General features: G+C 40.2%; 1 protein-coding gene across 2 annotated transcripts in view; it reads left to right on the forward strand.

Moving 5' to 3' along the window:
• Positions 1-15144, forward strand: part of LOC127584964 (protein Hook homolog 3-like) — a 57786-nt gene that overhangs the window by 7408 nt on the left and 35234 nt on the right. The window contains exons 3-8 of one of the 2 annotated variants that reach the window (XM_052042041.1): positions 383-452; positions 5140-5190; positions 7200-7332; positions 8392-8459; positions 9464-9526; positions 9766-9843. In XM_052042041.1, the coding sequence (XP_051898001.1) occupies positions 383-452; positions 5140-5190; positions 7200-7332; positions 8392-8459; positions 9464-9526; positions 9766-9843 (463 nt within the window). The remainder of the gene's footprint in view (positions 1-382; positions 453-5139; positions 5191-7199; positions 7333-8391; positions 8460-9463; positions 9527-9765; positions 9844-15144) is intronic. The other variant, XM_052042042.1, reaches the window with a different exon arrangement.

Consider the following 15144-nt stretch of genomic DNA (forward strand, 5'->3'; position numbering starts at 1 on the left):
CATGAAGAGGACATGTCCCAGACAGTGAGGGTCCTTAATGATAGATGCCGCTGCCTTGAGGCACCGCCTCTTGAAGATGTCCTTGTTGGTGGGGAGGGTTGTGCCTATGATGGAGCTGGCTGAGTCTACAACCCTCTGCAGCCTCTTTGTGGATTATACCATATGTAACATCATATGTGGTGAATGAGGGCTTTAGAAACACTGTTTAGGAATGTAGCATGTTTATACAATATTCCAGAGTTGAACATTTATAAGTGCCTGTTAACAAAGTTCTTCAGTTTGTGAGTTCCCATTTCCTGTTGCTCAAGACTGTGTTGAATATTTCACATTCTTCTATTTGCTTCCTGTAACTGTTTTCAGTCCGTGTGTTTCTTTCCTTTAGTGATCCCTCCTGGTTTAATGAAGCCTGGTTAGGGCGCATTAAGGAAGACATCGGAGACTGGAGGCTGAAGGTATAGTGGTAAAATAAGGATGACTTTGTTCTCTCGTAGCGGAATAAGTAAATGAATAACCGTGTGTTTCAGGGTGCACTGCACAGAAGAACACAAAATAGGAGCAGGCCACAGTCATAGAGTAATACAGCATGGAAACAGGCCCATCAGCCCAACTCATCCATGGTGCCCACCAAGCTAATCCCATTTGCCCGTTTGGCCCATATCCCTCTAAATCCCTCCTATCTGTGTGCTTGTCCAAATGTCTTTTAAATATTGTTATTGTACCTGCCTCAACCACTTCCTCTGGCAGCTCGTTCCATATACCACCACCCTGAGTGTGAAGAATTTACCCCTTGGGTCCCTTTCAAATCTTTCATCTCTAACCTTAGACCTATGCCCGCTAATTTTTAGTTCCCCTTCCCTGGAAAAAGATTGTGTGCATTCACCCTATCAATACCCCTCATGATTTTATATACCTCTATAAGGTCACCCCTCAGTCTCTTGTATTCCAAGGAATAAAGTCCCAGCCTGCCCAACCTCTGCCAGTAACTTGGGCCCTCAAATCCTGGCAGCATCTTTGTAAATCTTCTCTGCACTCTTTCCAGTTTAATGATGTCTTTATGATGACTTGGCCTCTCAAGCCTGCCCTGCCATTCAGTGGGATTATGCCTGATCTACACTGGCCTCAACTCCCCTTCTGTGCCAGTTCCCCAATCCCTCAATTTCTCACCCCAATCCCTCAATTTCTCAATCTTACAAATATTTATAATTCTCCACCTAAATATCTAATGAACTGGCCTCCACCACCATTTTAGAGAAGAAATCTCTACGCACCTCAGTTTTAAATGACTGTCCTTATATTTTGTAGCTATGTTCCCTTGTTCATGACTCTCTCTCATTGGCAGAAACATCACAACACCTACCCTGCCAACCCCCTTTGGATCTTGTACATTTGAAAGCGGTCACCCCTCATTCTTCAACCCCCAAGGAATACAGACCCAAGGTGTCCAGCTGCTCTTGACAGAACAACCCTTTCATCCTCAGGAATTAGCCTGGTGAATCTCCTTCGGACTGCCTCCAGGGTTACTGTATCCTCTTTTAGATTAGGGGACCAAAACTGTGCTCAGTCTGCAGGTGAAGCCTCACCAACACCCTGTACCACTGGAACGAAACCTCCCTGTGCTTAAACTCCAACCCCTTTGCAATAAAGACCAACATGCTGTTTGCTGTCTTAACTACCTGTTAGACCAGCCTGCTAACGTGTAGTGATTCATGCACTAGAACACCTAGATCCCTCTGAAATTCACTCACCATCAGTCTCCCTCCATTTAGACAATAATCCACCTTTTGATTCCCCTTATGGAAGTGCATGACCTCACACTTCCCCACATTAACTCCATTTGCCAGGTTTTCACCCAATCACTCAGTCTATGTCTCGTTGCAGAATCACGATGTCCTCATGCACCTGTTCTTTTGTATCATTGGTAAACTTGGAAACCTTACATTTTGTTCCCTCTTCTGGGTTATTAATGTAAATAGTGAACAACTGAAGGTCAAGAACTGATCCCTGGGTACTCCACGAGTTATATCCCTCCAGCCTGAAGAGGACCCATTTACTTCAACTCTTTTCTATGAGCCGGCCAGTTTTCAATCCATTCTAACACACTTCCTCTGATACCTTGGGCTCTTAGTTTGTGCACCAGCCTCTTATGTGGCACCTTGTCAAATGCCTTTTGGAAAACTAAATACACTCCATCTACAGGTTCCACTCTATCAACTCTCCTTGTCACACCTTCAAAGAATTCAAGCTAATTTGTCAAATGTGATTTAACTTTCATAAAACCACATTGACAAGGTTTACTAACATTCAGGTTTCCTAAATGATCCTCCCTGTTATGTGAAATGAGCCCATCTGTTATCTGAGGGATATCTGCAGTGTCCTCCATGGTGAAGGCTGATACAAAAAACTGATCTAACACATCTGCCATTTCTTTATTTCCTGTTAATAATTCACCAGGCTCATTCTCTGGAGGTCCCACACCTGCCGTAGCCGCTGCCTTCCTATTTATATATCCATGGAATCTCTAACTGTTGTTTTGATATTACGTACAAGTTCTCTCTCAAAATCAATTCTCTCCCTTCTTATGAACTGTTTAGTCTTTTGCTGCTGGATCCTCAAAACTTCCCAGTCCTATGGTCTCCCACCAGCGCTGGTCACTTTGTATGCCCTACTTTTCCATTTAGCATTATCCTTCACCTCTGTTAACCACAGATTGTGTCTCTTCTCATGGAATCGCTCTTTCTAACTGGGATGGACTCCTGAGTGTTGTGGACCAGCTGCTTGAACATCTGCCACTGTTTATTTACTTACCAGTCCACCTCAGGCAACTCCACCTCCACTCCAGTGTGATTGCCCTTATTTAAGTTGAAGACTGGTTATGATCCTGTGTTGTTCATCCTCAAACTGCTTCTGGAATATTGTGGTCACTACCTCCTAGGGGATCTTTAACCACAAGATCTCTTATTAATCCTTCCTCATTACTCATAACTAAATCTGAATTAACCTGTTCCCAGATGGATTCTGTAAGATACTGCTCTAAGAAGCAATTCCTGATGTATTCCACAAATTTTCCTTCTACGATACCCTTGCCTGTTTAGTTCATCCAATCAATATGTAGATTAAAATCTCCCAAACCAATTGCAGTTCCCTTCAAACATGCCCTAGGTATTTCCCCATTTCTGCTGCACCCTATCGTAATGTAGAAGTTGTGCTGCAATTGAAACATCTGAGAAAATTTCCAGTTGTTCCAAATGATGTGTAGGTGGAACCCTGCTTTGTGCTGAACTGAGGACACAGGTCACAAAAAGGTTTCAGCAAAGAAAAGGAACAGGTACAGGTGGTTGTAACTTCTACTTTGGATCATTATGTAGCTTGCACATAGTCAAATAACTTTAGAAAATAGGAAGAGCTGGATCAAATGCTGAAGATTTACTGAAGGTTGCCTAGCATCAGTCGAGCCAAGCTATAAATCTCTATTGTTTGTAACAGAAAGAACAGAAAACATTGATTGTACCTCCCCATGTTGGTACTTTTGCCAGTGCTGACCTACCCATCTACAGCTGACAATAATGAGGATCAAAGGAGGATTTGTTTAATTGTGCAGCTGGTTTGTGTTATATTTCCTCTCTCAGACTGGAGCTGGATGCACTTTAGATTCTGTCTGCCTGCATTATGCTGCAATGTGAAGCAAGCAACTTGCAAGTAAACAGTTTGATATAAAGTTACACAACCTGATAAATCTGATCTACTTCCTTATATTTGAATTTCATTGAACTGGCTAAGAGTAAAATTCAATGTGATAAAAGATTGATTAATGATTTTCTCTCTAAATCTACTGAGAGCTAAATGAGAGATGGCAATGTTTTCATGCTGTAGAACATAATCACTTTATATGAGTGGTAGCTAATGGAGCAATGCCCTGACACAAGAATCTGGTATCTACTTCTGTTGGTTCAGTGGGTAAATGTACCAGATGGTAATGAAGAACCTGCATACATCCCGAGCCTCAGTTGGACTAGCTGATCTCAGCTGGAACTGCAATGGGTGCTACAGTTCCTGGTAAAGGGAGGAGCAGCATGGTTCGGTCCATGGCAAAGATATCAGGCTCTGGTCTGACAGCCGCTGTAACACTGCATGGTGTATTGGGAAATGTACAAGAAAGCCATCATCCTTGTTGGCCTAATCCCAATGAGTCGAAAGTATTGGGACAAAAAGGAAGAAACTTAGTTTCTTTTTACTAAATGGCTAAACTAAGCTAGCAACTGTGGGTGCAGACAATACAGTGAAGTATAATTTTGTGGCAGCAAATCAAAGCAAGCACTGTATGAACTTGAAATGTAGCTATTGCATTTGCCCTTGTTTTCTTCCTAATCCAAGAGTTAGTTATTCTTCATAGTATGGAATAAAATCAAACTCAGAATAGTGTGAAATGTATGTAATCTGCAGGAAGTCTTTCACTTATGTTTATCACTCTAAGTCAAAACTTGTTATTGATTCGAATTGATCCTATCCTGTTGATTATCAGGAGACACAATTATCTTTAACCATCCACTGAGATAAAATCAAAATGTTGGCCAATGTATTTAGGAATAGCAAGATATCTGAGCCCTGAGTAGTAATGAGGTAGGTATTTTCAATATTTGAGGCGAAAGAGGAAAGCTATTACCTACTTGATGCTGAACTTTCTCATTAATAGTGTATTTAAGGCAGAGACTGATAGGTATCTGAGTAGCCAGGGCATCAAAGGTTATGGTGAGAAGGTGAGGGAGTGGGGCTAAATGGGAGAATGGATCAGCTCATGATAGAATGGCCGACTTCTGCTCCTTTCTCTTATGGTCTAATAGAGATTGGAGTAAAATACCATTAGGCTAAAGGGTTGTAGCTCTTAAAGTGCAGACCAGGGTCTTGTACTCATTTCCCTAATTGGACTAAACAATTGCTGTTATGTGTAACCAAATGTAAAATGGCATGGAAAGGTTCATAACAAAGACTGTTGAAAATGTGTTTAGTCATGGGTTGGCATGTATTTGCAGTGTTTTTTTTAATTAATGATCTGGTACTAATAAGGGATGAATCCTATTCCTGACCACTAGCGTACCTTATGCTTGTGAGAGATTCTGACTGTTTAAATCTCTTGCAATGCAGGTAAGCAACCTGAAGAAAATCCTTCAGAGCATGTTGGAGTATTACCATGACGTAAGTACTTCCAAACCCTTATAATATTGGCTTATTTTAAGAGTATGGAAATGAGTTGAAATTTGTATTATTGCACTGCATAGCTATGCATTTTAGGTACAATGCTGGAGATGCTTTGGAAACTGGTAAAATCCCATGAAGTTACAGGACATGTCTTGCAAGGTTTTGTTTTTCTGGAAGATTTTGGACAGACTTTGAGCAGATGGTCTACAATGTGATTTGCTGCTACATCTCCTGTGCCATTTAATAAGAAAGAACTTGCAATGATGGATCACCTTGCCTGTCCTCAAAGTGCCTCACTACCAATAGACATTTTAACATAACATTTAGAATATAATCATATCTTTTCAGGTCTGTGTTATGGCGTTCTTTGTGATGACCATCTCTGTAGATCATAAATAAAAAATCTCAGTTATATGAAGGTTGATGTATCTGAGGGACACTGCCTAACACGGACAAGTGGGATTAGCGTAGATGGGTGTCACTGTTGACATGGGCAAGGAGAGCCAGAAAGGCCAGTTTCTGTGCTGTACCTTTCTATGATTCTATGTTCATAGACTTGAGAACGTGCACCTTTTCTGCAGTTATTTAGGTAAAGGTAGTTTCAAACAGCAGTTTTCATGTAAGCAAAACCTTCTTGCATGATTGCCCTGCTGTCTATCATGGAAATAATTTGAGAGGAAAGATAACATAAGGTGTTTCGTCCATCCCGTATTCAGTGCTGCTGTTTCTATTTAATTGTATTAATCGCAATTGCTTGATCTCTACATGCCTCAAGCTAGTATTGGCTTCAAGGTCACACAGTTGCCATTATTCACACTGCAGGGACACAATAAAGGTAATTTGTTTAAATGAATGAAAAATAAGAACGTAATCTGAAGCGGATCAGGGGCCAGGTGTTTAGTTGTTTTCTTAGCTCCCTCTCGCTCCTGTCTGAGAAGGTAGTCAGCAAAGGAAGGTTCCCATTGGCTTGTCGCCATGACTCAATTGGCAGCCCTCACCCCTCTGAGACAAGCAAGTTGGGTTGAATCACAATATATATGAATGGTTAATGTCAGATGTCTTCAATGCTTCTGTGCTTTTGTAGAAGGTGTTAAATGTGCAGATGGTAAACTGAGGCCCTTTCTACCTAATAAGCTTAACAAATATTGTGGCTCTATTCAAAGTTCAGGGTTTGCTCTTGAATATGGTGACCAATACTTGATCCTTAACTAACGTCACCAAAAACATCCCCTGGTGATATCGTTCATTTCCTGCTCATTCATTACAAAACTCCTCAAGAAATTTTGATGCAATATTAATGTCCTTTGTTCTGTTGAAGACAAGTATTGAGTTCTATTGATGGCCTAATGAGTTGGTAAAAGGATGGTCAAAACCAATGTCCGAGGTTCTCCTGCTGTTTATGCTAGGTTGGTTAACTTTATTATACGTGGCCTAATTACACCTCCTTGTCCATCAAAGCTAGGCAGAAGGAGATCATCCAGGGTTCCTACTACTCATTACTGCCCAATGACTGTTGAGTGGAAAACATGAGAGTATGACCATGAGGTTAGATATTAAATAATCTACCAATTCTTGCTGTGTAGTCTATTGAACAAAAAGTATAGAGTTCAACTAATGCGCTATGTAGAATTGTAACCCATCAATTCTCTAAGTAAAGGAAAAATGTTGGAAAACTAAGAGCAAATTGAAGTAGGTGGGTGGGGGCCTTACCTGTCCGTGATGGTGAGAAAATAGTGAAGATGAGAACAGTAAACCATCAAAATAAGATTTAAAAATGGTTACCAAGGGTTCCCATGTCAAGGAGCACTGGACACAACAATCCCTGTCAGCTCCGTGCATTAATATGGAACAATGCAACTTCAGAAAAATACCTTTCAAAGTTATCTTCAAGTGTTAAGGTTGAAGCAATGTTTTAGATGTGGGCAAATAAAAACTATTACTCTGAAATTGTATAATTATGGTGATTTTCACAAATTAATTTTATTTCAAAATAACTTGCTCTTCAGGTTCTGGGACAACAGATCTCGGAGTACAATTTGCCAGAGGTCAGTCTAATAGGAGAGCACTCGGATGCAGCGGAGCTTGGTCGAATGCTGCAACTTGTGCTGGGCTGCGCAGTCAGTTGTGAGAAAAAACAAGGTAGGACACCAGCATTACAGTGGATTATATTCTAGATTGTAATGTTTAGATGGCCCATTGCCGCAACGTTTGCACGTTCCTACAGATTATTATATTGTGTGTGCCACCTGACTTCAGATGTGGGTCTGATGAAAGTCTGGTTTGTTAATTAAGACGAGTTGAGCAGTATCAATCCAATTGTTAGCAGTAAAACTGTCATTGGGCACTAAGGGTTCTAAAATAGCTGCATCAGCAAGAATTTTTTTATTATCCCAGAACATGTGGTGGGATAATTAGAGCGATATATATATAGAGACATATGTGTATGTGTGTGTGTGTGTGTGTATATATTTTTTTTTCACACACACACGCATATATATATATATATATATATATCATTCTTTTCAACGTCTTGGATTGCTTGGTGATGATATCCTTAGTTCTTATAATAGAAAGTAACTTTGAACTTGTTGAAGCCATTTAAAACATTGCATGTGAATTGTGTCATTAATGGACCTTAGCATTTGATAGTACTTTAAAGGAATTTGAAACATATTTTGGAAAAAGGGATGGGAGCAACTTATGACCTTGATTCTCGAAGATGACATATTTGATTTTGGTCTGTGATTGATACTGCTACTGATTTGAATAATTGTATTTAAGTCTTTTACTGCTGCCCCTTTTGCTCTAGATCTCTGGGACTTTTCAGTCCAAGGGTCTTTCTGTATCTATAGTTAACCCATTATTTCACATTTGCAAATTTCTTTTTCCTGCCCCCACCCCAACTACCAGCCCAGAAATGGAATGCTGTGCTGTGTTGGCATGTAGCATTCCATCTTGTATCCCAGCTGCTCACTGGTATAATCCCCAGAGAGACAGTACAATTCAAATATAAGTCAGGGCCAGAATTAGAAACCTGGCCTTGAAAGGGACTTCAGTGCTTTGCTGCAGCACTTGCTACGCTGTTAATTTCTGAAATTTTTCTATCTGAGACACAATTTGAATTAATTGGTTGAGGCAAACAATGTTTTTAATATCATGACTATGTTACTCTACGAACAAAGCACTTTTCCCTTCCAGAATACATCCAGCACATCATGACACTTGAAGAATCTGTACAACATGTTGTAATGACAGCCATCCAGGAGGTAAGCAGATACAGCTCAAGGTAAAATGATTCTCTGAAACTGCCTTCATTCTGAATAGCATTTTCAAATTGCTGGCTCATTTACTTTGGAAATGAACAGGCAGAGCAAAGTCAGATGTTTCGTACTTTCAGTTTCTATCGTTCAATATCCTTTCGTTTTCTAGTCAACTCATTATTGCAATTTGGTGCAAGGCTTTGAATACCTGTATGTCTTGTCTTGTCACCCAGGGACATGGACTTGTGTTGTTTCTTCCTTAAAGTCTACTGAACTTCTATTCTGAGCCCTCACAGTTTACAGCACAGCTTCTTGTTCCAAGCCTAGTTATTCACATTATAACTAAACTGAAATCTCTGGCATACCAGGAGGAATATTTTCAGATGTTTTTAAGAATTTTTCATTGTAGAAAGTGGAAACTACTTCTGCCAACCATGTAAAGAATATTTCGGTGCTCCTATGTCATAATTTCAGCTTCCTATCTTCAATTATAAATTTTAGTACAAAAAATTATTAGTAAGTTATAGAAAAATTGAAAACCTTAAAGGTTGCAATGAGGTGCTATATTTCAACAAATTGGACAATTACAGGGCTGATGTTCCTTTAATTTTTCTTAATTTTTAAACTGAGAACACTTAATTTAAAAAAAATGCCAAGAATGAGGTGGTAGGCAAAGTAGCATTAGACTTCAGAAAGAATTTGTTTTTATCTTCTTGAGACATCCTGAATGTGCAAAGAACAAATGCAGTAGCCAGGTAAATGCACAGCAAAGCTGCACAAACAATGAGTGACCAGTAAACTGAGCTTGATGCATGTTTGTGAAGCCAAACAAGGTACTTCTCTTCTTAAAGTGATTAAATGAAAAGCAGTTAATCTGTGTATAACCCTCTTGATCATTTTCCTTGTTGCTCTGCATCTTAGTGATGATAAGTTGGGCATTCTTCTATCTTGTCTCTGTTATATTTGTCACTGCGCCATTAGTAACCACAATATTTTTCCTTGCTCTCCAGCTTTTGACCAGGGACCCTTGTGAATCAGTACAAAGCGACAACTATAGTGATGTGGATGGCCAGGTATTTATAGGGTTTGGTTATTACTATAAATCTTCCTCATTACTTAATTATAATTCAGTGAAGGTAATGTTATACGATTGACATTTACATGGGGAAAGTGGTCAAAAGTCTGTTAAATGAATTAGCACAATTTGTTAATACTAAATCCAAGTATATTTTCTGTGAGCTCTCGTTGATCTGACAGTGACTTGGTAATTGAGTCGAAATTATCAAAATAAAGCTACTGTCTTTCTTTCCAGTTGAAGAGATTCAGTTTGTGTGATGATGTGGAGTCAAGGGATGAGCTCTCTCAGCGCTGTCATGAACTGGATCTTCAGGTGTGTGTTGGACCTCTGCTAAAGTGGCAGTGGGTGAATAGATTTCAAAGTATTTGAAGGGGACCAGAAACTGAAATACAAGCAATCAAACTGTAAGCAGGATTAGGCCAGCAGCTCCTCAGACCTGCCCTACCATTTAACAAAGTGGTAGTGATCAATTCCTCGTTCTCCCATGGGAGGAGACGTCCTCCATGTTGACCCTGTAATACCCCTCACCACCTTACACATCTCAATCAAGTCACCTGTCACTCTTCCAAACTTCAGCAGGTGCTAGCCTAGACTGTCCAACCTTTCTCCATGCCCTGTATTAACGACAGTACTGCTAATCCTGCATCATCTAACCTCTGTGGGCTACCTGTTGTTTACTTAACCACCCACTCTCAGGTGAGATTGGAAATGCCAAACAACTCATCCCCATGACTTTATTTGGTTGATGTGCAGTACTTCCACCTGTCTGCAACAACTGTGAGTTGTTAGATTGTTAATCGGATAACTTCTCTTTGTTCACATAGGGTTCATAGGGCACATAGGAATCTGATCGGACATAACAACATAAGAAGTGGAAGCAGGAGTAGGCTATTCATGTCTGCTCTGCCATTCAGTAAGATTACAACTGATCTTTCTCCTAAGCGGTACATTACTGCAGCAGCCAATATCACTTCATTCCCTTAGGATCTAAAAATGCATTATCCTCTGTCCTGAGTATACTCAGCGACTGAGCTTCCACTGTCCTCTTAGGCAGTGAGTTCCATTGACTGACCATCCTTGGAAGACATTTCTTCTCATCCTGATGCTAAATTTTAGGCCCCCTATTTTGAGGTTGTGACTCCTGGCTCTGCATGTCCAGCTAGAGGAAACATCAACTCTAAAATTTTAAACTCTAAAAACTCTTTCAAAAAAAGCAGATGTGTGGCTAAGAAGGCCTGTGCATGAATAGAACATTGCACTGTAGTTTGGTTATCAAAATTGTGTTCAAAGGTGAGCAAGATGTTGTGAGATGGTAGCAGATACCTCTGCATCGTGGAGTTCTTGCCATTCAGATGATTTTTATATTTTTCCTGCAAAATGAACAATTTCACATCCTTCCCACATTAAGTGCTAGATTTTTCCCACTCCCTTAAGCCTATCCATATTCCTTTTGTAGCTCCTATATCCTCTTCACATCATGGGCAGATTTACTAACAATACTTTTGTGCCTTCATTTCAAAAGTTGCAAAAAGCTGAGACTCCAGGACTGATCCCGTGGCATACCACTCGTCACACTTTGCCAGCCAGATAGACCCATTTATAAGATATCTTTATTAGTCACGTGTACATTGAAACACACAGTGAAATGCATCTTTTGTGTAGAGTGTTCGGGAGACAGCCCACAAGTGTCACCACGCTTCCAGCACCAACATAGCATGCCCACAACTTCCTAACCCGTACGTCTTTGGAATGTGGGAGGAAACTGGAGCACCCGGAGGGAACCCACACAGACACGGGGAGAATGTACAAACTCCTCCTTACAGAGAGCAGTGGGAATTGAACCCAGGTCACTGGCACTGTAATAGCGTTATGCTAACCACTACACCCACCGTGCCTGCCTGTGAGCATGCTATTTTAACATTCTTATCAGGTGCCTGCTAGAAATTTGGATACTGTTCCCCTTTATCCACAGCACGTTATTTCAAAGAGCACCCACAACTTGATTAAACGTGATTTCCTTTCACAAAACCACACTGACTTTGCCTGATTACTTAAGTTCCTTGCTTTAATGTCTTTAATAATAACTAACATTTTCCCTGTGACAGAGGTTAAGCTAACTTGCCATTAGTTTCCTGCTCTCTCTCTCTCTCTTTTTGAATAAAGGAGTTATATTAACTATTTTCCAATTAAATGCAACTTTCCTAAACTTGAAATTTTGGGGAAAATTAAAATCAGTGCATCAATTATGTCACTAGCCAGTTTCTTTAAAACATTGCACAGCACTCCATCCATAACTGGAGACCCGGAAGTCCACAGGCTCCAACAGTTTGCTTGGTACCACTGGCCGGGTGACTGTAATTTTCCTATGTTCCTCCCTCCCTTCCGATTTCCAATTTGCAGCTTTTCTTCTGGGATGTTACCTGTCTCTTTATCAGAAGACTGATGAAAAATATCTGTTTAATTCACCTGCCATCTCCCTTTCTTCCATTATTACTTCCCCAAACTTGCTTTGTACAGGACCAACACTCATTTTGTTAACTATTCTCTTTTTGAAATATCTCTGGAAACTTCTTGATCATTTTTGCATTTCCAACTAGCTTTGTCTAGTTTACTGTTTTCCTTCATTAATTTTAGTCATTCTTTGCTTTCTGTGTTTTGTCCAACCTTCTGGCCTGCTTCCCATCTTTGTGCTATTATGTACTCTTTAGGTATGATACTGTCTTTAACTTTTTTAGCTAACGTGGATGATGAGCCCTCCTTTAGGAGTTTTTCTTTCTTGGAATGTATCTGAAAGATCTCCTTCAATGTCTCCAACTGCATCTTGATCACTTAACCTAATTTTGCCTGTTTACTTCAGCTAATTCTGCTTTCATGCCCTTATAATTGGCATTATCTTATTTAAATTAAAAATACTGGTCTTAGTCCCATTCTCTTCTCCCTCAAACTGAATGTAAGATTAAATCACGAGTGCTGCTACCTAGAGATGCCTTCCTTCTGTTGCGCAATACCATGACCAGAATAGACTGCTCACAGGTTGGCTTCAGAGTACACTGTTCTACGAAGCTACTTTGAAAAAACTTTGAATTCCAGCTATCTTTGCACATCTGATATTCAGATTTAGATATTGATTAAAATCTGCCATGATTATCTTTTTGACACACTCCCATACCTGTTCCTTTAACCACGCGGGTTCTGTAGGGGACTTCCACACCACTCCCACAAGTGACTTCTCGCCTTTTTTATTTCTCACCTCCATTCATTCTGTATCTACCTCCTGGTTTCCTGAAATTGGCCCACCCTTCTCTACTGCACCAAGATACCTATTTATTAAAATAGCTACTGCTCCACCTTTTGGTAGCTTCCTAAATATCAAACACCTTTCAGTCGTCTGGTCCTGATCTACGTTGCCTTGCAGTCATGTCTCTGTAATGGTGATTGAGTAATATTTATTACAATTTGCATTCGCAGTTCATCTGTTTTGATTCGACAACTAAGTGCTCTGAGTGCCTTTAATTTGGACCTTTTAAGTTTCTAACCTCTGGTTTAGTCTTCTGGTTTAGTCTTACATTTGTAATCTATGTCCCTTCCTGTCTTTGTCTGTTCATCATTTCCTATATTAATATCTTTCTCTCTAAACATGTCTACTATTTAATTTATTACCTCTTCCCAACATGATCCCTTGCTCCCACTATGTAGTTTAAAATCCTCTGTTGCTGAATTAGAAATGTGAGTTTGTATCCACGAGGACACAAGAAAATAGCAGGTAGGCCACCCAGCCCTCAAACCTGCCCCCACCATTTAATACAATCTGCCCCAGGCCTCAACTCTTCTTCTGTTCTTGTTCTCCATAGCCCTCGATTCCCCAGTCTTTCAAAAATTTATCTGCATCATCTTTGCCTAGCCTCCACACTCCTCCAGGGTAGTAAATTCCAGAGATTGGGCACCCTCTGCAAGAGGAAATACCTATGCTTCTCACTTTTAAATGACTGCCCCCTTGTAACTGTCCAATTGCCGTTTGATGTTCCACCACAGTCTTAGTTATCTCATGAAGTTAAACAGTGACATTCACGCAGACCCCCAAAGTGAATTCCTTGTTCTTATTCTCAAACCATGCGTTTTTACCAGTTTTCCTCATTATGGACAATTTACGTTCTGTTTAGTGACATGGGTGTGTGTAGAGTCTTCTAAGCAGAGCTGCAATTTGAATTTCTATATAAATATTGGTTAATTCCTCAATGGCAATTCTACCATTAGCAATTGATATTAAAGCCAGATACTCCACTGAGGAGATCACCAAAATGGTCTTTGCCTTGCAAGTGGTCTTGAATGGGGGAACTTTAAAGAAATTCACTGAAGGGTGCTGAAATCCTTCAAAGTAGAAGCATTTAGCAAGAAGTAGCAAGAAAAACGTTGGGGTAAATGGAGTGAAATAGCGGGTACCTAAATTTTCATTTGATTGCCATTGCAATGATAAAGTAAGCTTCATTAATTAGGGTTTATTCTGTCTGTATCACTGTATGTATTTGTAGCTTTACTCTATGGGTAAATTCCTTCTGTCTGGTGTATATAGAAGGAATCTGTCACAATGAATTACCCTTAAAGAGCATGGCATAGCATAATTAACTGACCAAAAATTGGAAAGATTATGATCAGGAAAACTGTTGCTACAGAGATCAAAGAAATTAAACTCCTAACAGCCAAAATGACTTTTTCAATTAATAGTACTTCACATGGCTAAGCACAGATGGGAAACTTCAGTTGTAGGATTGAGCTTTCTCAGTTGCTGACTCCTGTGAGGCTGTGGAGCTGTTCCTCTGCCACAAAAGGAATCAGTGGTCTTTTCTGTAGAGGACTTCCCAGTCTGTTTGATTATGAAATACTGGTATGATGCATGATCTCTGCTGTGTGAAGTAAGCTGAGTGCACAGATGGTCCAAATTCAACCTCACCTATGTGAAAGCTGGATGGTTTTAGTGAGGGGTTTCATGCTGTGAATGTGTGTTCATCCTAACTGCCCGGGCTGGGACAGGGGAACCAAATGACAACATAAGCTGCTATGCCTGTAAGTTGAATAGGGCAAGCCTGATAAGATAAAGGAGAATCCCAAGAAATTTTATATTACAAACAAAAGAATAACTAGAGAGAGAAAATAGTTTCCCTTAAGGATCAATTTGGTCATCGATGTCAGGAGATAGCAAGTTCTTAAATGAATACTAAATGTTTGTATTTACCATGGAGCAGGCTAGGACTTTATTCACTGGAGCGTAGGAGACTGAGGGTGACCTTGTAGAGGTGTACAAAAACATGAGGTGCATGGATCGAGTGAATGTACACAGTCTTTTTCCCAAGATTGAGGAATCAAGAACTGGCGGGCATAGGTTTAAGGTGAGAGGGGAAAAAGTTAATAGGAGCCTGAGGGGAAACTTCTTCACACAGAGTGGTCAGTATATGGAATGAGCTGTCAGAGGAAGTGGTTGAGGCAGGTACATTAATGATATTTAAAAGACGTTTGGACAGGTACATGGATAGGAAAGATTTAGAGGGATATGGGTCAAACTTGGGTAAATGGGACTAGCCTAGATGGGAATCTTGGTCGGCATGGACCAGTTGGGCC

The sequence above is a fragment of the Pristis pectinata genome, chromosome 31 (assembly GCF_009764475.1).
Source record: "Pristis pectinata isolate sPriPec2 chromosome 31, sPriPec2.1.pri, whole genome shotgun sequence".
NCBI classification, from domain to species: domain Eukaryota; kingdom Metazoa; phylum Chordata; class Chondrichthyes; order Rhinopristiformes; family Pristidae; genus Pristis; species Pristis pectinata.